Raw genomic sequence first — 25,157 nt, forward strand, 5'->3', positions numbered from 1 at the left:
GTGTGTGTGTGTGTGTGTGTGTGTGTGTGTGTATATATATATATATATATATATATATATATATGTATATATATATATATATATATATATATATATATATATATATATATATATACACACACACACACACAGTGTAATTATTTAATTTGATAAACATTTAAATAAAACATCATATGAGAAAAAACTATTTATAAAATTATAAACTATAAAATCTGATTTTATAATACATATTTTACATTTATACGTTTATTTAAAAAAACTTATGCTATATAAATATAATATAAATGCTATAAAATGTAGTTATTTAATTTTATAATAAATGGTATTTACCTTTATAAAATGAATTATGTGTTAAAAAAGCACTATTATAGACATTTTATAATTTACACTCTTGTAGATATTTTACATATAAATACTGTATATATTTTACTTATATGAAAATATTGATTTTCTTAAGTTAAAAATAATGATGTATAGTGCACCATGAGCGTGTGGTTATACCTGCTGCACGGGCTGCTGTATGTATCCGTGTGGCTGTAGGATGGGTTGGTTGACGGGTGTGGGATGGGGGTAGGGATGGCCGCTCATGGGCTGTCCTGCTGAAGGAAGCATGTAGCTGCTGGGCGGATGGTTCTGGAGCACCAGGGATTGTGGGTAGAGGCCCGTGTGGGGGTCCGGACCGTCACCTGAAGGCTGCCGAACTAGATTCATCTGGCTGAACTGTGCACTTAAACCGTCCTGTTGCTGTTTTAATGCACAAACACACACAATTTCACTTTTATAACATATTTTTTTACAAATTAATTATCTGAGAAAAACTGATTTTATCCGATATTTACACACACACGTAAAATTTTGAAAAAAGTGTGACTATAACAAAGCTATGTAGGAAATCATTGTCTACTTATGTAATATTTATTTTAAATTATTTAATCAAGGCCTTGTGGGTTGGTAAAAATAATATTAACCAATTGTCCAATTTTACAATTCAATAAAAAAAAAAAGAAAAAAAAAAAAGCTAAATTAAAATTGGGTCATTTTTCTAATCAATTTCTCTCATTTGAAACCCAAGAGTCCATCGTCATTTGATTACGCAACTTAATGGGATATATTTGTAAAAGTTGAAGTGGAACACACGCTGAAGGTGTCATGAGATCATGGGAGACTATCAAAAACTAAACCAGGGCATCACAGCGAGGACTTTAAGCTCAGATCAAAGTCCTGCCCCTCATCCACCAGGACATCACCACTGGCAGACATCTTCTTATTAAAGTAGTAACAACATCTGGTGTGGTTAATTATTCATGTGGTCTGAATTTGTTAATGAGGGTGTTATATTTGGTAGAAACAGGTCACACAGTGAGAAATATGACAGAAGTGACCCAATTCAGTCATTAGGCTCCGCTGGGAACGACAAATCACATGGGGCTCGTTTTGAAACTTTGGAGAGATTCATCGATGAAACTGACGGAACAGAGTTTCTCTTGACATCCAGTTTCTGATCACAGGATGCCACAGAAAATGGAAATGAATAAACCAAAAAAAAGTTTAAATGACTAAAGAGAAGAACAGGGACAAACTAAAAAAACAACAAAGAAAAAATAATTAAAGACTGAAAAATAGAGAAAAAAATAGGACAAAACATTAAAGGGGCCATATTCTGCACTTTTGTAATAATATTTATTTATATTGTATATTTAACTTGTTTCAAAATAACAAGAAAAATCTAATAAATAAATGTATAAATAAAATGTACAATTAAACACATTTTAAAAGTTTAAGAGCTGTGAATATGTATCGTAGTTTGAACTTTTGAATAAAAAAAATAGAAAAATTGAATAAAATAATAATAATAATAATAATAAATAAATGAAGAAATTATCTAAATTAATATAAATATTTTTCAATATAAAATAAAAAAATAAATAAATGAAAACATGAATAAATACATTAAATACAAAAGATTTTAAAAGTTTAAGAGCTGTGAATATTAGGGTATGAATGTTTTGTATCGTGAAATTATTTCAAATAAACAAAAAAATCTAAAAACTAATATAAAATATATTAAATACACTTATTAAATAAGTAAATAAATAAATAAATAAAACAAAAAAGATTTTTAAAGTTCAAGAATTATGTATTTTAGGGTATATTAAACAACAACAACATTTAACCAGAAAACATAAAAATATAATTAATTAATTAATTATTTAAAACATTTTAAAAGTGTAAGAGTTGTGAATTTTAGTGCATCATACTGTATATTGAACTTTTATTTCAAATAAACCGAAAAATTCTTTCCATGCTTTCCAAGATACGGCCTCTTTAATAAATCGAGGGAAGAGAAAAGGACATAGTGAAGGAAGAGAGAAGTACCACAGTGTATTGTTGAGTGAAAGCAGCAGGCAGGAGAGGAGGACAAGAGACCGCAGCAAACTGCACAGGCTGAGCAGACGACTGCAGAGACACAGAGAGAGAGAGAGAGAGAAGGAGGAGAGAAGAAGAGAGGATGAACGACGGGATCAGGCCACAACGACAAAGAGAAAGAGAACAAAACAGCACCGAACGAAAAGGAAGGGCAGAATGAATGAGAACGGAAGTCACGTCATAGAGTAATAACATTAAACAAATACGTCAATGTTCTGATTATAAAGAAATATGAACCGATAAAAGACAAAATTACAATGCATGTGATGAATGTAGATTATATCAGTGAAAAAAAACTGCCTATTTATTACCAAACCATATTAAATACCATATTTTATTTTTATATATACCATGTTATTTCTTGAGCTATGAACCATAACCAAATATGATAAAACGTATACAGTTTTGCATGCATAAAATTAAATGAAAGAAGAAATGAGTAAATAAAAATTAAACATGTTACAGAAGAATAATTTTGCCTGATATATTACAATTATGAGAGATCATTATTTTACACTACGGCCAATAACCAATATGATGATGAATATATTACACATTTATTTAATTGTATATATTTAAATACAGTTTAAATATTAGGAAAAACTACAATAATTAAAATAAATGTAAATAAAACATTAAAAAGATAAATTAAATAATATAACAAGTAAATAAAAATATTATTAAAAAGAAAATTATAACTTACCCCCCCCAAAAAAATTAAGAAAATAATTACTAAAAATAAGAAAAGTGTAAAAATATTATTAAACAAAACGGGACAAAACAAAACAATTCAACTAAATTATAATATAAAATAGTTATTTAAATATTTAATATTAAAATATAAGACCAAAAATATAAGACAAAGTAAAATATATATATAACTATATAGTAAAATCTGTTTTCCTGACCTGTGCTAGAAGGTGATTGGCTGGCGGAGGTTGAGGAGGAGGAGGAAGAGGCGGAGGAGGAGGGGGCGGGAGAGACATGGGCTGCTGGCCCCGCCCCTGCTGTGATGTCATGGCAGGGTTGTAGATCACCGGACTGCCATCGGGGTTAACAAAAGGCTGACCTTTACAGGACAAAAACCAAACAAACAGTTACAAAAAGACTAGCGCAAAACAGATTTTTTACTTCATTCGTGCAACATTGAATTAGTAAGGAAAGTTAGTATGTCGAATACGCAGCGTAACCTCCATGGTTTGAAGTAAATGTTGGTCAGGACTCAGGAAGTACCCACCTGTCTGTGGATTGAGCAGAACGCTGCCCGGTGGGATGGCGGTGGTGTCCAGAGGAACGATGTAGAAGCTAGCGTTAGTATTAATGTTCGAGTTAGTAGTTGCGCTCTGAGAGACCGGGACGGTTGCGCTGCCCCCGATGGGCACGGCCGGAAGAGGGGCCGCCGGGGTGAAGCCCCGACCGGGATGGGGAACAACGGGGGCGGGTAACGGCAGCTGAGTAGGCCGAGAGAGCGACCCGGAAGAGGAACCTACGCTACTAGAGGAGTCTGAACCTGAAGGAGGGTGAAGAGCGAAAGAGTTTTTACTGTCAGGTGGGAGATGAGGAAATTAATGAAGAGGGGATGATGGGCGGGGCTAAAAACAGATATGACAGGAAATGATGTCATAAAAAGGAAGCGGAACCATGAATGGTGGTCCAAATAAAAATCATGCCAAAAAGAATTCATCTGGTGATGTTTCCTCCAGATATTCTTTTCAATAATCAGAATTCTTTAGTTAATTTGTTTTATTATTAATTAATTTGATCAAATATTTATTATTATCCTTTAATGAAATAATATTTTTTGTTAAAGCTGCAGTCCGTAGTTTATCCTCTTTGTCGCCACCTCTGTTCGAAATCTGCAATTGCAGTTATTCGCGGAATTATCAACTTTACGTGGGTTGTGGCTCGGCACGGCACATGAATCCAATGTTTTGAGGAGAAAGTGCGGATGTCAGTCGCCGCGTCGGTGTGGAAACTGGCATTCGGAATCACGGATTCTGCTTTTTGGAATTATGACCAACATAAGAATTTTCACCGGAAAATGTCACTGGAAAAAAAGCATTGCAGTAAATCGCTGATTAAATCTAACGATTGATATCACGTCAAACCGTGCAAATTATACTTTGTTCTCAAATTGTTAATGTTAACAACATCAGCATTGCGTGACTACATTTAATGCCCTTCCGATATTTATCCTTGTTTTCGCATGGGCCGGTTGCAGTCTCTTTTTTTCTGTAGCCACTCCGAAATTTTACACCGGGTGAATCTCCAGTTGTGATTGTCGTTTGAACCTTTCTGGATCCGCCATCAGATTGATAAGTTTAATTATATTAAGTGCTGTGAGAAAAGGCTATAAATCTCCACCTCCAACATCCTCACACTCATAGCCTACTGGCCGAGTCTCTTCTTTATGTGTACAGATGTGACGTAATGACTCAAAAACATGCTCGAATTTCCCACGGAAATCCACCAGTACCACTGGAATTAAAAACATTATTACAAGCGTACCGTTTTGAATCGAGCTAAGACAAGCAGAGAGTTTTGAACACTGGCTGGTTATGTACTTGCTCAAAAATGTATTTTGGATAATTTTTAACCCAAAAACGTTACAGACTGCAGCTTTAATAAATTGTTATTCATTATTATGGCTAATTTTTTTAAACATATTTATCCAGAATAGTCTCATACCGATGAAAACTACTTGAAATCTGATTGTTCAGACTGAATCTGATTTTAAATAATATGATTAAAATCAAAAATAAAATAAAGTTAAAATATTGAACTGTCTGCAAACCACATAAGTGATTTTTGTTAGTAATTAAAAAACAAAATAAACCATTAACAAATAAATATACTAAATTTCGATTTGATAGTGAATAATAAAATGAAAAAATACTAAATTTCTTATCTGATTTATATCTGGATGAAACCCACTGATGTATAACAGCAACAGAATGTGTGATCATTCAGAGGGCTGTTCAAACGTAACTGGCCATGAGGAGAGATCCAGCGGTTGCTGAACGGAAGAGCAGTCCCATTAAATATTAAAAGTGATAAATATATATTGGCTTCGACTCCTTGAGCTTCTAAATGCCAGAGCATAAATAACCAATGAATCCAGAGAGCAGACGGCTCTGAATATGAATGTGTTCTCTTAGCTGTTCCTCGATGGACATGAAATAGGTGAAAAAAGAGGGCAGAGAGATTCACCATACACACACACGCACACACACACTCAATACATGGCAGCTTAAAGCACGAACACGAAATGATGAAACAAAAAATGGTCTTCAAAAGAACAAAACGGTGAGCATAGGAAAGCAGGACTGGGATAGTGAAAGTGAAGATACACACGGTCAGTTCATGTAGTATTTGAACAAGACAAACTGGAAAAGATCTCAAACTACAATAAAAAATGTCAACCTCTAAAAAGTTGGATTTTAGGGTTCATGTTGGAATTACTGTAAATGTTTGGAATTCGGAATCTCTTTACTGACTGGTCCTATTTGACCGCTGTCAAAAACATATACACATATACACATATATACACATATACATATATATATATATATATATATATATGAGCATTGCCATAGAAACAAAGCATTTCTGAGTCCGGGGAAAGGAATCGATTGGAGCAGAATCTCATGTCTCCTAATTACGGTAATTCCGACATAAACTGTAGTCTGTAAAAATGATATTGGCTTCATTTAAAAACCACAGACATCTAGGGATGCACGATATATCAGGGACCATAATCAATCTGCATATACTAATTTTAGTATCATTTGTTATTTAAAATTGTAACTTTAAACCATCTGTATCGGTCTGATTAGGCTGATGTACAAAGCAGTTCATAGCAGACATAATTATTATTTATTTTTAACTCACACTAAACTAATTATAATAAAAACTTAATTTTCTCTTTTTAGGTTTCAAAACTACTTGTTTTCAGCTATAAATGTAGCTTGCCTGAACACTTAATTTTAAAATTAAGATGAACTGGCTTTTGTATTATGTTCACGCAAAAAAAAAAAAAAAAAAAAAAAAAAATTATATTAGGGACTTGATTTTATTGATCAAGAATTACACTGGATGGTGAAAAGCATTTTAATATAACAGGAAGTTGAAGGTTTTAAAACAAGACCTTGATGATGCAGAAATGGATAGTCGTTTTAGAGGCAGGAACAATTATTTATGATTTATACAATTTTCATATATAAACTGAAAATTTATACAATTATATATGAAAAATTAAAGGGGAGTGGCTTAAAATAAGGCCATGATGATGTCAGCGGTAACGATAAGTCGTTTCAGAGGCAAGAACAATTATTTCATTATGATGAAAAATTAAAGGGGAGTGGCTTAAAATAAGGCCTTGATGTCAGCGGTAACGATAAGTCGTTTCAGAGGCAGGAACAATTATTATATTTTGTTGAAAAGATGAAGGGGAGTGGCTTAAAATAAGGCCATGATGATGTCAGCGGTAACGGTAAGTCGTTTCAGAGGCAAGAACAATTATTTCATTATGATGAAAAATTAAAGGGGAGTGGCTTAAAATAAGGCCTTGATGATGTCAGCGGTGACGATAAGTCGTTTCAGAGGCAGGAACAATTATTATATTTTGTTGAAAAGATGAAGGGGAGTGGCTTAAAAATAAGGCCTGATGATGTCAGAGGAAATGGAAAGTCGTTTCAGAGACAGGAACAAGTATATTTTGATGAAAGATAAATGAAGACAAACATTTCTTCTTTAGAATAACTTACTGAATCGTTCGCAAACGACTAAAGGTAAGTAGGCATCGTTTTGATTTCAAAATCTTCTATATTGTGCATCCCTAAAAAAGTCTATTACCAAGTCCCCAGTTAGACAGTTAAGTGAATGAAGGTGTGTTATTTACTGGTTTTAGACAGTTTCCCCATGCTCTTGCTGCTGGCCGTGCTGTCTCCTCGAATCAGCAGGCTGATGCCGCTGAAGCTGTTGGCTTTAGTCATGGCGGGCTTCAGGTTTCTGTGGGAGCTGTCTGAATCCGTGCTGCTCCAGGGCCGAGAATCCGAATACTTCAGCTCGTTCTCAGAGCTGCTCTGACGACTGTTTCCCGAGCGCCCGTCTCTCAATCTACAAAAACAACGACTCATGGATTAAAACCCGGCGATAAACAAACATGGCTACCGTTTACTTAAAAGCGCAAATCTCTGTCTCATAACTGGTATGTAATTAAGCTAATAAAAGTACACAAACTACCTGAATATCTGTCGTCTTTGCTGAGTGTTAATGAAAGTCATGTCCTCTTGAATTCTAGAGGGAATTTAAGCATCGCAATTATCACATACTGTATATAAGACAACAGACAAACAAGAAAGCAATAAAGAAGCTCCCACATATAACTCACTAGTAACTGTTATTAATATTTTTACCTTTTATCAAAAGGGAAATGTTCTTGTCCCTGCAGATAAAAAGACGCACATTAAAAAAACTAAATACAAACAAACAAAACAATATTTATTAACTAACAATGAGCAATGCTTTTGTTACATTATTTATTAATCTTTGTAATGCTAGTTAATGAAAGTACAACTGTTAATTGCTGGTTAATGTCAGCTCAAATCCATTCAATAATATTAACACATACTACTTTATCAGTAAATGTTGAAATTATTAACTAAGATTAATAAATGCTTTAGAAGTATTTGTCATTGTTAGTTCATGTTAACTAACGCAGTTAACTAATAGAACCTTATTGTAAAGTGCTATATATATATAGTAATTTTTTTTTAGCTTTATCTAAATTAATAAAAAATTAGAGCAAACTACATTTCTAACATTTATATTACAGGTAAAGTACAAAACAAAATTTATGCTCAAATTAACTATTATATGATAAATGATAGACATTTCTCACACAAAGTTGTGGTTTATACTAAGTAATAAATAACACTACTTATAAAAAACAAAACTTAATAGGTTTATAATAAGATGTGTTGTATTTTGGTAAGGAGACGCACGTCTTGGGCGAAGATCCTGTCTCTGGCGCGCTGGTATTCCTCCTCTCGCTCCTCTATTGATTTACTCCTTCTGTCATCCTTAAGTCGCATCCGCAGCTAAACACACACACACACACACACCTACACTTTATCTTCAATACCATATTGCGCAAATTATTGTATACATTTGTTGGTTGTTGGATTATTTCAATCAGAAGTTTATTTATTTGTAAGTAACATATTTAAGTTAGAATCTATGTCTTACCCTGCCATCCTCCTGGTCCAAGCTGGAGTTATCTCTCTTTAAGATGTACCGCTTTTGGAAATCATCCGTTTTATCATCTTTAATGTGTTCAGAAAACTTCTGATCTGGTCTGTGAGAGAAAAAAAAAAAGTTACATTAAAACTTTCAAAGTTATTACAACTGAGGCTAGTAACCATTAAATCCACACGTACATTCTAGTATTGTTGGTTTTGTTGATAATTACTGATTTCCCAGTCTGATCGACATTATGGTCCAGCCCAAAATATGCCGCCACCCTGTGAAGGAGCATCCTGTGGTATGATGTCATCGGGGGGAACTTCCTCTTCTGACTTCTGGGGGGGGAGGTTAAATATAAATATACTTATTATAAAACCTAATATTTTTTATTTATATTTATGTGCATTAATCCAGTTTTAGTTGAAAACGGTGTTGTGTAAACGGCCCCTCAATCAATTAAATGCTGATACATAAATACAGTTTTATTATTAACATTTTACATACAATTCTCAAAATTAAGAAAAAAACAAAAAATGTACTCAAAATGGACAAATATTAAAATACATTTTTGTACATACATTAAAATAGTAATTTTTGATATTTCAACCTAGCATAAATATGATACGCATAAAAATTAAGAAAAGAGGAATTTTTTTTTAAACATTTACATTTTTAAGTAATTTGCTTTATATGTATATTTGTGTGTGTGTGTGTGTGTGTGTGTGTGTGTGTGAAAGAAATCACGTCAGTTTAAACAGTTCTTTATTTTTTGGCTCGACTTACTCGATGTTACTAATGAAGTCCAGAATATCTTGCTCGAGTTTCAGCAGCATCATTCTGTCCCTGTAAGAGCAGCGTTCATTAGCATTTATTACATCTCATCAGCATGATGAGAATCCAGCGCACAAGTGCAAGAGCATTCAAATGTGTGCCTACAAGCTCCGCATCGAACCACATTAACGACCAAGAAGAGACGCAATACTTGTGCAAAAAGTAGTTTTCTTATACTTTTTAATAGAAATATTTAAGTAATAGTTCACCCAAAAATTGAAAATTCTGTCAATTACTCGCCCTCATGTCGTTCCGTCAGAAGAACACAAAGATATTTTTAATGAAATCTGAGAGATTTCTGTCATTGAAAGCCTATTCACCTAAAATTCTGACACTTCAAAACATTCATAAAGACATTGAAAAATAAATCCATATGAATCGAGGTTTAATTCAAGTCTTCTGAAGAGACGCAATAGCTTTAAATGATGAACAGATTTAATTTAGGCTTTTTTTCACATAAACATTGATCAGTAAACGTACATGATGCATTCAAATTACGCAGCACGTTTGAGCTTCAGCAAGAACCAATGAGGTTCATTCTCGTGTTACGCAGGTCGTTTGAGCTTCAGCAAGAACCAATGAGGTTCATTCTCGTGTTACGCAGCACGTTTGAGCTTCAGCAAGAACCAATGAGGTTCATTCTCGTGTTACGCAGCACGTTTGAGCTTCAGCAAGAACCAATGAGGTTCATTCTCGTGTTACGCAGGTCGTTTGAGCTTCAGCAAGAACCAATGAGGTTCATTCTCGTGTTACGCAGGTCGTTTGAGCTTCAGCAAGAACCAATGAGGTTAATTCTCGTGTTACGCAGCACGTTTGAGCTTCAGCAAGAACCAATGAGGTTCATTCTCGTGTTACGCAGCACGTTTGAGCTTCAGCAAGAACCAATGAGGTTCATTCTCGTGTTACGCAGCACGTTTGAGCTTCAGCAAGAACCAATGAGGTTCATTCTCGTGTTACGCAGGTCGTTTGAGCTTCAGCAAGAACCAATGAGGTTCATTCTCGTGTTACGCAGGTCGTTTGAGCTTCAGCAAGAACCAATGAGGTTCATTCTCGTGTTACGCAGCACGTTTGAGCTTCAGCAAGAACCAATGAGGTTCATTCTCGTGTTACGCAGCACGTTTGAGCTTCAGCAAGAACCAATGAGGTTCATTCTCGTGTTACGCAGCACGTTTGAGCTTCAGCAAGAACCAATGAGGTTCATTCTCGTGTTACGCAGCACGTTTGAGCTTCAGCAAGAACCAATGAGGTTCATTCTCGTGTTACGCAGCACGTTTGAGCTTCAGCAAGAACCAATGAGGTTCATTCTCGTGTTACGCAGCACGTTTGAGCTTCAGCAAGAACCAATGAGGTTCATTTCCTGTTACGCAGGTCGTTTGAGCTTCAGCAAGAACCAATGAGGTTCATTCTCGTGTTACGCAGGTCGTTTGAGCTTCAGCAAGAACCAATGAGGTTCATTCTCGTGTTACGCAGCACGTTTGAGCTTCAGCAAGAACCAATGAGGTTCATTCTCGTGTTACGCAGCACGTTTGAGCTTCAGCAAGAACCAATGAGGTTCATTCTCGTGTTACGCAGGTCGTTTGAGCTTCAGCAAGAACCAATGAGGTTCATTCTCGTGTTACGCAGCACGTTTGAGCTTCAGCAAGAACCAATGAGGTTCATTCTCGTGTTACGCAGGTCGTTTGAGCTTCAGCAAGAACCAATGAGGTTCATTCTCGTGTTACGCAGGTCGTTTGAGCTTCAGCAAGAACCAATGAGGTTCATTCTCGTGTTACGCAGCACGTTTGAGCTTCAGCAAGAACCAATGAGGTTCATTCTCGTGTTACGCAGCACGTTTGAGCTTCAGCAAGAACCAATGAGGTTCATTCTCGTGTTACGCAGCACGTTTGAGCTTCAGCAAGAACCAATGAGGTTCATTCTCGTGGTACGCAGCACGTTTGAGCTTCAGCAAGAACCAATGAGGTTCATTCTCGTGTTACGCTGCACATTTGAGCTTCTGTAAGAACCAATGAGGTTCATTCTCGTGTTACACAGCACGTTTGAGCTTCAGCAAGAACCAATGAGGTTCATTCTCGTGTTACGCTGCACATTTGAGCTTCTGTAAGAACCAATGAGGTTCATTCTCGTGTTACACAGCACGTTTGAGCTTCTGTAAGAACCAATGAGGTTCATTCTCGTGTTACGCAGCACGTTTGAGCTTCAGCAAGAACCAATGAGGTTCATTCTCGTGTTACACAGCACGTTTGAGCTTCTGTAAGAACCAATGAGGTTTGTTCTTGCGCGTCAAGTAAGTACGGTTGAACTTCCATTTATGTTTGCTGATCAATGTTTATAAGTGAATAAAAGCCGAAATTAAATCTGTTCATCATATAAAGCGACTGTGTCTCTTCAGAAGACTTGGATTGAACCCGCTCGATTCATATGGATTTAGTTTACGATCTCTTTATTAACTTTTGTTTTGTTTTGGGTGTAGAGAATTTCAATGGAGGGACAAATAAATATATTCATTTGTTTTACAGAAATGAACAAAAGTTTTATGCGTTTTGAACGACATGAGTAAGTGATGACAGAATTTTCATTTTTGGGTGAACTATCCTTTTAAAATGATTATTAAAACATAATATCTAAAAATATATTATTTATATACAAATATTAAATAGAAAATGACCCCAAAACAAAATAAACTGCAATTGTCCCCTTTAAAGTGACCTAGGTCACACTTTATTTCAATAGTCCGCTTTAGACATTCTACTAACTATAAAAAAACTTGCAACTACATGTCAACTAACTACAAGTAAATTTGCATCTACATGTCAACATGTCTGTTGGGGGAGCATCAGAATAAAGTGTTAGCAGATATTAAGCAGACAGTCTTCTAATACTCTAATGACTGCTAGTTGACATGTAGTTGCAAAGTTACTTTGTGTAAAATGGCCTATCGAACTAAAGTGACCTACTCTAGAAATAAAAAGCACATTAAAAAACAAAACAATGAATCGACAGGAAGTAGCAGTAGCAGTAACATTCAGACGAGGGTGTGTTAATGAGACGGTGGGGGGATTTTCACACACCGGGGGTTGTTCTTCAGCGTGTTGACCAGAAACTCATGGAGGTCTATTCCCGTGGAGTCTGTGTATTCCTGACTGGGATCTGAGAGAGAGATGGAGAGAGATTCATCACACACATTCTGTTGCATCCATCTGGCCTGTGAGAAAACACCTCCTCTGCCAAAAAAACAAAGACACACACACACACACACACCTCTTGAGAGTGTCTTCTTGGACAGTCGGTCTGTTTTCTCTGGCTTTTCTGAGATTTTCTCACTGTCCTCAATTTTGATGGAAGTTTCGTCTTTTTCAAAAGACTGACTGAGCTCGATATCAATCTTTTCCTGTTAAAACAAATAATAAAACAGATTTAGAAATAAGACATTAACAATAGCAAAAAGTGATTCATTCAATTTCATTCAATTATAGAATATGAACACATTCACATTTCCCAAGTTTCTAAAAACAACTAACACCTTTTTTTGATGATTAGAAGAAAAACAACAGCTCATTTTTGTCATTATGAAGTGAGGAGGGTAATTTAAAGCTAATTATGATCTCTTTCCCTTAGCTGCAACTAATCAGAGGAGTTTGATTGAAATACTTTGCCAAAACAATTAGCACAAGACTTGTAATCATCTCAAGTAATAAAGACTTGCCTCCTCTCACATAACAATCACAACAGAGAACAAAAACGTTCCAACGTAAACCCTAGACTATAAACTAACTATAAAAGCACAATAAAAAAAAATAAAAAAAAACTTTTAGATTAGTAATTTATGAATTTATGGAGGGTATCACAAATCTGTCTATAAATAAAGAATAAAAATAACAATAAATAAAAAAGCTAAATCAAATTTCCCACAATAATATATACCGGTAGTATATAGAGTACCAATAATATATAGGTGAAGAAATAAATGTTTATATATACTATATAGTTATATATACTATATTGGACAATAATATTGATAATAAAAAACAGCAATGTGTGTGTGTGTGTGTGTGTGTGTGTGTGTGTGTGTGTGTGTGTGTGTGTGTGCGTGCGTGCGTGCGTGCATATATATATAAAAACAAAAATTAAATAATCAATCAAATCAATAATTTTAGTTTTAAATTAGTGACAGGCTGATATATCCACTGACATTTGGACAAAAGTCACAATAAAAGGGAAAAACTAATCCAAATTCCACACATTATAATATAATTCCACAATAATAATAATACATAACACTTATGTCACAAAGCACTAAATAAATAAATATTTTTTGTTCAAAAACTTAAACTTTACCAAAATAATAAAAAAAAATAATAAATAAAAAGTGATACTTTTTTAGGCCAGGCCTATTCAATCCCACTTCATGAACGATTTAAACAGAATTTAATTTTGCTCATAAATTATGCTTATTGTTCATTCAATTATGTTATGGTAAACTGTATCAAACTGACCCTATAACAGTTAAAAACTTTCGATAGTGATTGTACAAGAAGTGCATGTTCATTATAGTAAATATATTCCATTCAGGTGCGCAGCTTTTAGGTTTAGAGGGTATTTTGGCCTGTTCTACTGCACATGAATTTATATTTTATGAATGGGATTTACAAACTCCCCTGAGGAGAAAAACGAAGGATTGTGGAGGTTATGAGATCATTCTGCCCTTCTGTGAGCTTTGGACTCGATCCCACCATGATCCTTCACTCTGATGCTAAAACTCGGCTTTATTTCAAACAGAGAGTGAGAGAAAGAGCCAGCCAAATGAACAGCAGTGGCTTTAAAGAGATAGTTCACCCTAAAATTATAATTCTTTCATCATTTAACCACTTTTCGTGATCTCAAATCTTTCGACTTTCTTTCTTCCGAGTACAAAAGGAGATGTTTAGCTGAATGTTCATGCTGCTCTTTTCCATATAATGAAAGTAAATGGGAACCAGGGCTGTCAAGCTCTAAAATTGTTTGGATTTTGTACATAGTAAATGACGACAGGTTTCATTTTGGGTCCTTTTATGTTCGTTATAAATCGTTAGGCACTGTTTTTCTTTCTCTGGCTTTTTTCTTCACCTGAACGAGGACAAAAATGTCATGCTACACGAGGGACGGCGAGAGAGAAGACGAATGGACAGATCGTGAATGAGCAGGTTGTGAAGGGGGGGGGGTTCAGAGAGATGAGAAAGGTCTATGAATAGAGACCCTCTTTCCTCGGGGAGGAAGTCTCATTCACTCGTTCAAGGACGTAAACTTGATTAAGGACATTTATTCGTCTTTCAGACAGTTTGTCCACAAAGACCTTGAGTTCTTTTCTTCCTCACCTGGTCTTGCACTGCATGACTTCCGATTTAAAAAAAAGATAAAAACGAAACGATCGTCTGGGTTTCTTAACAAAAATGTCATTTAAAAGCAAGGTTGTCAAATGTATTCACCATACATAGCTTTTCTCTGAAATATTATATGGTCAAGTATTGACATGCTTATAAAAATAAATGCAAGCCAACAATGAGTATGATATAACATGCAATGTATTTGGTTTACATCTCAAATGTTACATCAGTAAGGATAAAAAAAGAACAAAATATGCTTTACTTTCGAAAAACTTAAATGAAAAGTAAAAAAAAAAAAAAGTATAAATATGATGAATATATATAATGTCATTATTATATCTTTAATAACCAACACACAAAGAAAGTTGCAGCCTTGTATACAAAGAGCTGATGGTGTTGACCGCCTACAGCGAGCTCTAGGCTTCCTAATAGCGGCTCTGAGCAGCACACTAACCTAATAAATAGAACAAAAATGGGGTTTGGATAAGAACAGGCAATTATAGCAATCCACTGAGCTAGGCAGCTGAGACAGGAAAATTGTATTTGGTATAGATGATGGATGAATGCAATCCTGTGCTGGGGACGCGCACACCTTTAATAAACGCACAGCTCTATAAAACGTGCACATATGCGATCGACTTGCGCAAAACGTCTTTATAACTAAGAGCAGCGTTGATGTTTTGACAGCGTTATTGATGTGGGAAGCACTGGAGCAAGGACATCGGTTTGATCAGAGTTTATGTGCTTTGCTATGAAGCCCCTAAGGGGAATGATGTAAAGAAAAAATTATATTTCAATGCTTTTAGCTTCTATCGCAAATGTATTGCGATCCCCAGAGAAACTTTGTGTTGTCTTGCAAAACTACCGTTTTCTCGCAAAACAAACTCGCTCCCCTTAAAATTGCCATTTTCTCGCAAAAAATGTGCATTCTCTTGGGAAACTATTGTGTTTCCTGAGAAAATTTGCATTCTCTCGCAAAGTATTACATTCCCTGAGAAACTTTGCATTCTCGCAAAACTATTGCGTTTCTCGAGAAAATGTGCCTTCTCTTGCAAAACGTTTGCGTTTTCTCGCAAAAACATTAGCATTCTCTCGCAAAACTATTGCGTTTCTCGAGAAAATGTGCCTTCTCTTGCAAAACGTTTGCGTTTTCTCGCAAAAATATTAGCATTCTCTCGCAAAACTATTGCGTTTCTCGAGAAAATGTGCCTTCTCTTGCAAAACGTTTGCGTTTTCTCGCAAAAACATTAGCATTCTCTCGCAAAACTATTGCGTTTCTCGAGAAAATGTGCCTTCTCTTGCAAAACGTTTGCGTTTTCTCGCAAAAAATATTAGCATTCTCTCGCAAAACTATTGTTCCCCGAACAACTTTGCGTTCCCTCACAAAACTATCGTGTTCCCTGAGAAACTTTGCATTCTCGCAATAGCATTTTCTTATGCAAAACTTTTCCGTTTTCTCGCAAAGCAATTGCATTCGCCTGAAGAAAATTTGCGTTCCTTCACAAAACAATTGCGTTCCCAGAGAATCTTCGCATCTTCTCGCAAAACTATTGCGTTCCCTAAGAAATTTTGCATCGTCTCGCAAAACTGTTGCGTTCCCCGAGAAACTTTGCATTGTCTCGCAAAACGTTGGCATTTTCTCACAAGACTATTGCATTCCCAGAAAGACTTTACATTCTCTTGCAAAACCATTGCACCGCTTTTGCAATACTATTATGTTCCCCCAAGAAAAATGTAGTTCTCTCGCAAAACATTTGTACCCACGAGAAAATTACTTCCCTCGCAAAACATTTGCATTTTTTCATAAAAACCTTTGCGTTCCCCCAAGAAACGTTGCGTTCGCTCGCAAAAGCACTGAAATATTGTTTGTCCTCCCACCTCATATTATTTCCATCACAAAAGGTTTGTGAGCGAATGCAAAATCATGGAAATATAATTTTTCCTCACTTTTTTTTACCATCACATACTACTTTGTAGTATGAACGGCTATTTTTATTTTAAATAGTATGTGAATTATTAATTAAACTAGGTCACATGACCTAAAAGGTAAGGAGTATGCTATTCAGAACACACACACACACACACACACACACGTTTACCTGTTCTTGTGGCAGTTCTCGGAGCGGAGGTGGAGATGGTTCCTCACACACCGCCAAGCTGCGAACTAACTTTAACTTGCCGTTGGACTGGAGGAGAGTAACCATGGTTACCAAAACGTCTGGCACTCATTCGCAAAAAAACGTCCAACAACGCATGACTAAAAATATACAAGCACCATTTTGCAACGTCTCAGGAGACTTTTCAGAGCTCTGGGAGGGGTGTGTGTTAATTAGAGGCATGTTTATTAAAACCAACGCTTATATAAACACATCTGAAACCCCTGAAAGTCTGAAAATCTCGAACGTAATATTTTTTAGAAATAATAATAAACACAAGAGACAATTTCTTGCAGGCAATGTCAAAACAACCAAAAAGAACACGGTTTTAATGCACAAACTCAACGAATTCACAAAAACAGCGGCTGTTCAAAATGCAGAGATAAACCGACATCAAGAGCAGAGCAGAATTCGACACTAGGTGGGAAAATCTCCAGAGGAGGCGCTTGGGTTTTACAAACCCCCGGCATTTTGGTTCATGCTGCAAAAGTGCTAAACGCAGCATCCCCCCCAAGCACATTTATTATTCTTTACTGACTCGGGCAGGGGCTTTTATTCCCACAATGCACTGCCGAACTCTCTCTCTCTCTCTTTTTCTCGCAAGGCACACAGAGCGCAGGCAAACAAAACAACCAACCAATCAATCAAAAAAAAAAAAAAGCAACAAAAAAAGCGAACCAACTCATGCTGTGATCATACCGTACCTTGGACCGTTTAATACTCTGTGCTGATTGGCCGAGCTGTTGTTAAAAAGGAAAAAAGGAGGAAACTTGGATCATGTTATTAAATAATTCAAATACACAATTGTTTGTTAACGTATGAAATGCTTAAATTTTATTTATTTATATATATATATATATATATATATATATATATATATATATATATATATAAAATAATTCTATGTATCGCCCAGTCCTGTAAATTTATGGCAAATCCAGAAGGTCAAAAAGTTGAGTTATGCATGTTATTGCAGGTAATATAAAGGAGTGTGTGCACCAGTGAAGCAGCTAATTGTGCGGGAAAGGAGAGAGAAATGAACAATGAGAGAGGAATAGAGCTGAGATCAGCATGTGTTTCAATGCACCTGGCCGCTGCCCTTTCTCATTGCACCAAGAGCAGATGGTGGCAAAGTCACACACACACACACACACACATGCGCACTCACACACCCTGAGGGTTTGCAGATAAACCAGCAGGATTTCAGGTGCAGATTAACTGTCCTTCCTCTCTTTACTGGCATTAGCCAATCACACACCAGCTTGGATTCTATTGGCTGATTCTACTCATCTTGTTGTCTTATCTCTGTCTTTAAGCAGAGACAATGGAAACCACAGCAACAGCATACCGCTCAGTGGTCGTTAACATCCCATAATAAGTCATTAGCAAGATGCTACAATCTCATTTTCTGTTGGCTTTGGATTGTGTTACCCACAATGCACCATTTATGCATAATGCACAAGTTTACCTGAGTTTGATGCGAGGAACTTTGGTCTGTCTCACACTCCTGGGCGTGTGTGCCATTGTTCTGGGGCGTGTGTTGGGGGTCGTTGAGGATCGCGGGCGATTCGGCCATGTGCGGCCCGTCACTCTCCAGAACCTTCATAACGTCACAACTTCTGGTGTCCAGAGAAGATTCAGACATTATCTTCAGACGCAAGGCCGAAAATCACCACCTGTGAGATAAACAGACAAACTGGTGATTTAGTTGACAGCGTAATTATGTTGATTTCAACTTGTGATGTTAAAATTACTGGTTCTTTGCTACCAAACTGATGTTAAATTTGTAAAAGTGTAACACAGGTTGGGTGAAATTACGAATTCTGTAATGCCAAAGGCTCACATCATGAATATTAATGATGTCTGAAGCTGCTTCGTAACCTTCCCTGAATGTGCATGTGTCATGTATCCTAATTAATATTCATTTCCCATAGTAGTATACGTTAATTAGCCAGCTGACTAGCCCGAATTATAATCATATGCCTTTCAGCCAAACAGTTAAGCCTGCAGGCTAATGTCAATATACATCATTAAAAATCATTTAAAGTGCATTTTTTCATAGATAAATTTGCACCTATAGTTAATTTGATGTGAATAAAATTGAGGTTGCAAACTTAAAGCATGCTCAATGGCATACCAAATTTTTCTGTATAGTTGCCGTAGGCAATTCGGTACTTAACTAAAAGGATTAGTTCATAAAAATTATTAATCATAAGTTTTATTAATGTTATGTTTTATTAATGTTATGCTTTATGGAACACGCAGTCACAAACAAATTAATATATGCATGAGGCATTCATAAAAACGTTACCATAGTAGGATTCGTAATTTCACCACATATGGCAAAAGATTAGCTCATGAATATTAATTAGCTGCTGACTTTACAACTGGAATTGAGCAATCACGTAAACTAATTAACATTCACGTTCCAAACCTTTTACTTTGAACGATTCGTATATCTAATTTGTAAGAAAAGCTTGCGTTAAAAAAACAAGCAGTGCAGGCTAGTCGAAAAAGAAACGCAAGAAAAAAGTACTGTGTGTTAATTCTTTGAAGTCTACGTTTTAATTATAGTTGTTTAGATTGTAAATATTTGCGCAAGCGTAAATATTACGTCAATTTAAAAGCGTATATTACGTAAATCAAAAACGTAAATTTGCGCCTTTACAGTTTTTGGATATCAATATTGAGAATCGTCAAATTTCGCCAGTTAGCCGCCATAACTAATTTGACGCAACTGAAAACAAGATTGTACGCACAATAAGGCGTTCAGTAAATTCCAAGGAATTATTCGAAGTTTTTTTTCAAAAAAAGATGCATTTACGTAGTCTGTAACTATGAGTTCCGCGAGTTACATAATTATTGAAATCTAGATACGTGAAAGAGAACTGGGTGCTTCTATCCACCATTTGCGTCAAATATTTTAACAAATTATCATGAACTAAAAACATTTTGGTATTTCGTTTAAACGTAAACGTTTTCGCACAAACGACATCTGTACGAATGTTGGTGTTTACCGGCTGTGCTGTTTTCAGGACTGGGCAGGAACCTTAGGGAGCGTAGGACCCTGGGGCCTCCGGAGGCAGAGGGGCGGACTGAGAGACGGACAGGGGGCAGCAGCAGTCCCATGACCCCCGTCACCAGCGCTTGGGTCGGGTCGCCAAGCCACGGCTCACGCTCCGCATCACCCTCGGACACCTGTCACACACACAAGGACAGAGGTCAGGGGGGTCGAATACAGCGAGGTCAAGAGGTCAGGGACGCATGGATACAGTAGCATCGGTGAGGGAGAACTGAACTTGTGTGTGGGTTGTTTGATGGAAAGTCTAAAAGGTCTTTCGGGAGCAGAAGCACTGCAGCGCTTTTAAAAAAGTGTCAGGGTGGTGACATGAATATGGAGAACAGTCTGTGCCGCAGAGAAACAGGGACATTAAAATACACTGAGAGGAAGTCACGTTTAATGCTGAACCTTATAAGCATTTTAAGCATTTCAGCCAGCTATAAGGAATACTAAGCCGATAAATACGGCTCCATACTCAATTTAAAAGTATAGTCTGTTGATTGGAATATAAAAATATTAGTTTTTATTTCACTCAAAGTCAATATAACTCACGCATAGGTCTTGTGATATTTCGTCTTTAACCTTCCTATGTAGTGCAATCACTTTAATTAACAGATTGAGATAAATTAACTTGCCCTACTCATCTTCGAACTGAGAAATTTCTATCTTGCTAGTCAAAAAGAAAGAGACTTATAATAAGAAAAAGCAAGTGACATTTGGTACAGTATTTGTCAAGGCGAATAAGTATTTAAAAACAAACCAAATGTATTACAAATCCTAGTGTCACAAACAATTACCATTGGCATCAACTCAAGAGTTGCGAAATTAAAAATCCTACCATTACAAACAATATGACTGCCGAAATGATCAGTACTACAAACTCAACACAAGTGGTGAAATTACGAATCCTACTATGACAAACAATTAGTATCGATAATACCAACTTAATTTGACTGGAGTAATTGCAAATCCTACTATGACAAATCTTTAGTAGTACCAACTCAAAAAAACCAAAACGTTTTAGCACAACTATGATGAACGATTAGCATCGGTAGTATCCAAACAACACTAACACAAGAAAGAAAAAAAAAAAACATTATGAATGATTATCATAAAAAATCATGATAATACTGTAAAAAGGTAACATCGCAGTCGATAAGTCAAGAAATATATGAATATTTAATAGGTCACAGTGTTACGTAACATTTCTATAGGTTCCGTTCACACAACTTAAAGGGATAGTACACCCAAAAATGTATTTTGGGTGAACGATCCCTAGAATTTTTCTCTTTATTTCAGCTTTATTTCGACAACAACCCTGGTGTCAACTCAATACAGATGACCAAATACCAATCCTACTAATGAATGTTTAGTTCATTCAAATTACTTGGTGTTCTGACAAGTCAAGAAAATAATGAATATTAATAAGTTATTTCATAATAATCCTATGACGTTAAAGTAACGCCTTCCCAACAGCAGGATTCATTCATTCAAGCTTGAGTCTGAATGAACTGAACATAAGTGCCAGTGTTCGCCTGGGCTTTAATGACCCAAAAACACCCAGCCTCCGCCCCCGCCTATCCTGCCACCGCCAATCTAGAGACCTGTGCCAAGTTGTGACCCACCATATATCTCGAGGTCAAACGGGCCTGACCTGCCTCAGTCATCCTGCAAAGTACGCCAACTGAGACCAAATACACCGTACAATCTGACCAAGGTAGAGTCCTGCTAGAGATTCAAGTTACCACAACCATCATACCACGAAACACACACTGATCAAAATTCAAGCGATTAGCATCACGCGCGATTTGACAGTAGCGCAGGTGGCGGCAATGACAAGAACAGGTGGGTTTGACCACACTCAAGACAACAGCCAGACGGTCCCTCAGAATTATCCGAGACCATGCTATGACTTTTTCGTGAGTGTTTGCGCACAGGTCACTGGCATGATCCCATATCACCGCAGGAAGTAGGAGTGGATAATGTGTCTCTTGATCTTCTCTGGGCTCAGAAGACCAATCTGGGGCGCAGGGACAAAGGGCGGCACAATTGCGCACCAACTGACGCTTTCAAGGACAATTATGACTTATGAGAGGCGCTTTTCCTCCCACACATGGATTGAAACACCTACTGTTGGCAGGAATTACACGAGCGCTGTTCATAAATATACAAGCATCTCTCTTGCTGCAGGCTAATCTCAGCGCTGCCGTATCTTTTCCTCTGAACACAGCGTTTATGTCGAGGTGAAGTGAAAAATCCGAATCTGCATTTCAAAATACGCCCTCCACCGCAACTACCCTCCCCTCCTGCACGCACAACTGTTTTCGCTCCATATTCAATAAGTTCTTCCGAGCATCACTAGAGAGAAAAGACTCCCCGCGGATCTCGGCGGCTGCATATTTTCACAAACTTGACAGTACAGATGTCCGAGTTTGACACTGGAGGATTTAAAAAAAAAAAAATAATAGAGAGAGAGAGAGAAAAATCAACCACAGCAGAAACACACAAATACACCGGCTGTCTCTCAAAAACTACACAGCTGACTACCTAGACAGCATTTTTGGGTATAATTGGTGTGTTTCCAGTTGATTGATGCTCAAGAATAACGTATGTTGCCCAAAAAAAGTATGATGACTATAAATGTTGTCTAGACAGGTAGTAGGTACTAGATACGATATATAAGATTGCCCATAAATGCTTTCTAGCTAGGCAGCTCACTAGGTACAAAGCCCCCTCAAAAAACAGTCAAGGTCTCAAAAGGTAAAATACTAAAATACTGCTGTCTAGATAGGCACCTTACATAATTTTCAATATAAAATGCTCAAAAATGTTGTCGTGTTAGGCAGCTCTCTTGGTACTGTTGTCGAAGGTAAGATTTCTAGAAAGGCGGCTAACTAGATCTCATGCCCCGAATCGCCATTTAGTAGGGGTACAATTCCCAAAATGGCTGTCTAGAAAGGTGGTGCACAACAATGTTGTCTAGGTAAGTAAGGCCATCTAGGTAGACAGCTCACTAACTTGGTTTGATGAACATGCTGTGTAGGAAGGAAGCTCACTTGATACAATGCCCAAAACTGCTGTTTAGGAAGGTAGCGCACTAAGTATGATGCCCACAATTGATGTCTAGGCATAAAAGCTTTTGATGCTTGCAAATGCAGTCTAGGTAGGCGACTCAATAGGTATAACTACCTAAAATGCATCCAGCTCACTAGATTTGATGGCCAAAAATGCGATCTGTGTAGGTGTATAATAAGGTTTTACATTCACATTTATGCATTAGCAGATGAAAATGATGCTCAAAACCGCTACTTAGGCAGCACAAAAGGTATAATGCTCTAAATGCATCTAGAAAGCCAGCTCACAAGGAATAATGACAAAAAAACGCTGTCTAGGAAGGAAGTGCACTAAGTATGATGCACGCAATTGCTGTCTAGGCAAACAGTTAATAAGCTTTTGATGCCTGAAAATGCCGTCTTGGTAGGTGGCTCAATTGGTATAACGCATCTAGGAAACCAGCTCACTAGATTTGATGGCCAGACATGCTGTCTGGGTAGGCGTATAGTAAGGGTTTACATTTACATTTATGTATTTAGCAGACAAAAAAATGATGCTCACAGTATGATGCCCACAAATGCTGTCTAGGCAAACAGTTAATAAGCTTTTGATGCCCAAAAATGCATTCGAAGTAGGCAGTTCACAAGGTTCTATGCCCAAAAATGCTGTCTAAGAAGCAACTGCACTAATTGTGATGCACAAATGCCATCTAGGCAAACAGTTAATAAGCTTTGTTGGCATCTAAGTAGGAAGCTCACTAAGTACGATGCCCAAAAATGCTTCCAAGGTAGTTTACTGGGTTTTGAGACCGTCATAACGTCACTAAATCTGGGACGGACACGCAGACTTTATTCGGACGAAACTAAAACATCAGCTCACAAACAAATACTTATTTTTCCATTTTGTCTCATAAACCACAAAAAAACAAAGACAAAAAAACAGACTAACACATGCAAAGTAAAATAAATAAAGACAAACACAACCACAACTTTTCACAAAAATGCATGCAACATCATCTCGCTTTAACCTTGTTGTCCGAGACAATAAAGCCCATCCGTAATTTCCCATTATCAATTATTAATCACCATATTTCAGGAAGCAACGAGCACTTACCCTCCTGACAAAAGAAGCGCACCACCGTGCCGGGCTCCAGGCTACACATATTTCACTTCACCCCTGTTTTAGACTAATATGCAAATGGCCCATATTTCTGGATAAAAGCGTTGCTAATGGTTTTCCCTCTTTTTTCCTCCTCCCGTCACAATCCGTGTTCTCAGTGTGTGGCCGCTGTCACAGTCGAGCTATTCTTCTCCTCTCCTCTCCTCTCCTCTCCTCTCCTCTCCTCATCAGTTCATTTACACGATTCGCCACATTAACGATATTAGCCGGGCTGCCTTCGGCTGTAATTTACACTGACACAAACACCCAGCTTTCTGCTGATAGCCGCCTCGGGCTCTTTTTTAAATTATAAAATAGAGCAATTACAAGAATGTCATTACAAAGTGCGCGCGCGCACACACACGAGCAGAGACTGCAATTTGCTGACATGCAAATTTAGTCACAATGATTTTAACCAAGGTTTAGAATTAATATGGAATTAGCACAAAACTAATTCAGATTATTTTACCACTTTTGCAAATATTTATTTGAAGACCAAGCTCAAATGTTACAATGTTTTCCGTTTAAAGAGTTTCATTGTAAAAAATAAACGTGGGGAATTTCACATAACTTTACGCATTTATTTTTACGTTCACCTCAATTAAAATGAGCAAGAAAAAACAACAACAACAAAAAAAAAACACCAGCATGCAAATCAACACGTTCAAGACTTCACACACACACCTGCCTGTCGTTCATGATCCGCTGCTCGGCTCACATCATTAGTTTCCATAGCAGACCGAGTGGCATCAAACGGAGCGCGCTCAGTGCAGCTCTGCTCTCCTCCGTCTGAGCGTGGAGCGTTCGCGTACCTGCCCAAAGCCATCGCTGCCGCAATCCTTCCTGATTCTCCTCTCTCTCTCT

The 25,157-nt window shown here is 36.9% G+C and overlaps 1 protein-coding gene across 10 annotated transcripts in view; it reads right to left on the minus strand.

Moving 5' to 3' along the window:
* r3hdm1 (R3H domain containing 1) overlaps positions 1–25,157 on the minus strand; it is a 41,700-nt gene that overhangs the window by 9,345 nt on the left and 7,198 nt on the right. For 2 of the 10 annotated variants that reach the window (XM_079889866.1, XM_079889864.1), the window contains exons 2-18: positions 20,038–20,218; positions 18,489–18,696; positions 17,725–17,760; positions 16,964–17,050; positions 12,763–12,892; positions 12,573–12,651; positions 9,457–9,516; positions 8,868–9,008; positions 8,677–8,785; positions 8,433–8,528; positions 7,845–7,873; positions 7,672–7,725; positions 7,328–7,545; positions 3,665–3,937; positions 3,336–3,496; positions 2,377–2,457; positions 502–744 (exon numbers count right to left, since the gene is read on the minus strand). In XM_079889866.1, coding sequence (XP_079745992.1) covers positions 502–744; positions 2,377–2,457; positions 3,336–3,496; positions 3,665–3,937; positions 7,328–7,545; positions 7,672–7,725; positions 7,845–7,873; positions 8,433–8,528; positions 8,677–8,785; positions 8,868–9,008; positions 9,457–9,516; positions 12,573–12,651; positions 12,763–12,892; positions 16,964–17,050; positions 17,725–17,760; positions 18,489–18,665 — 1,974 coding nt within the window. In that variant the 5' untranslated portion in view covers positions 18,666–18,696; positions 20,038–20,218. Of the gene's footprint in view, positions 1–501; positions 745–2,376; positions 2,458–3,335; positions 3,497–3,664; positions 3,938–7,327; positions 7,546–7,671; positions 7,726–7,844; positions 7,874–8,432; positions 8,529–8,676; positions 8,786–8,867; positions 9,009–9,456; positions 9,517–12,572; positions 12,652–12,762; positions 12,893–16,963; positions 17,051–17,724; positions 17,761–18,488; positions 18,697–20,037; positions 20,219–24,977; positions 25,139–25,157 lie in introns of those variants that run through there. The other 8 variants (XM_079889872.1, XM_079889871.1, XM_079889870.1 and 5 more) reach the window with 7 other exon arrangements.

This window comes from Squalius cephalus (genome assembly GCF_949319135.1).
Source record: "Squalius cephalus genome assembly, chromosome: 13".
NCBI lineage: Eukaryota > Metazoa > Chordata > Actinopteri > Cypriniformes > Leuciscidae > Squalius > Squalius cephalus.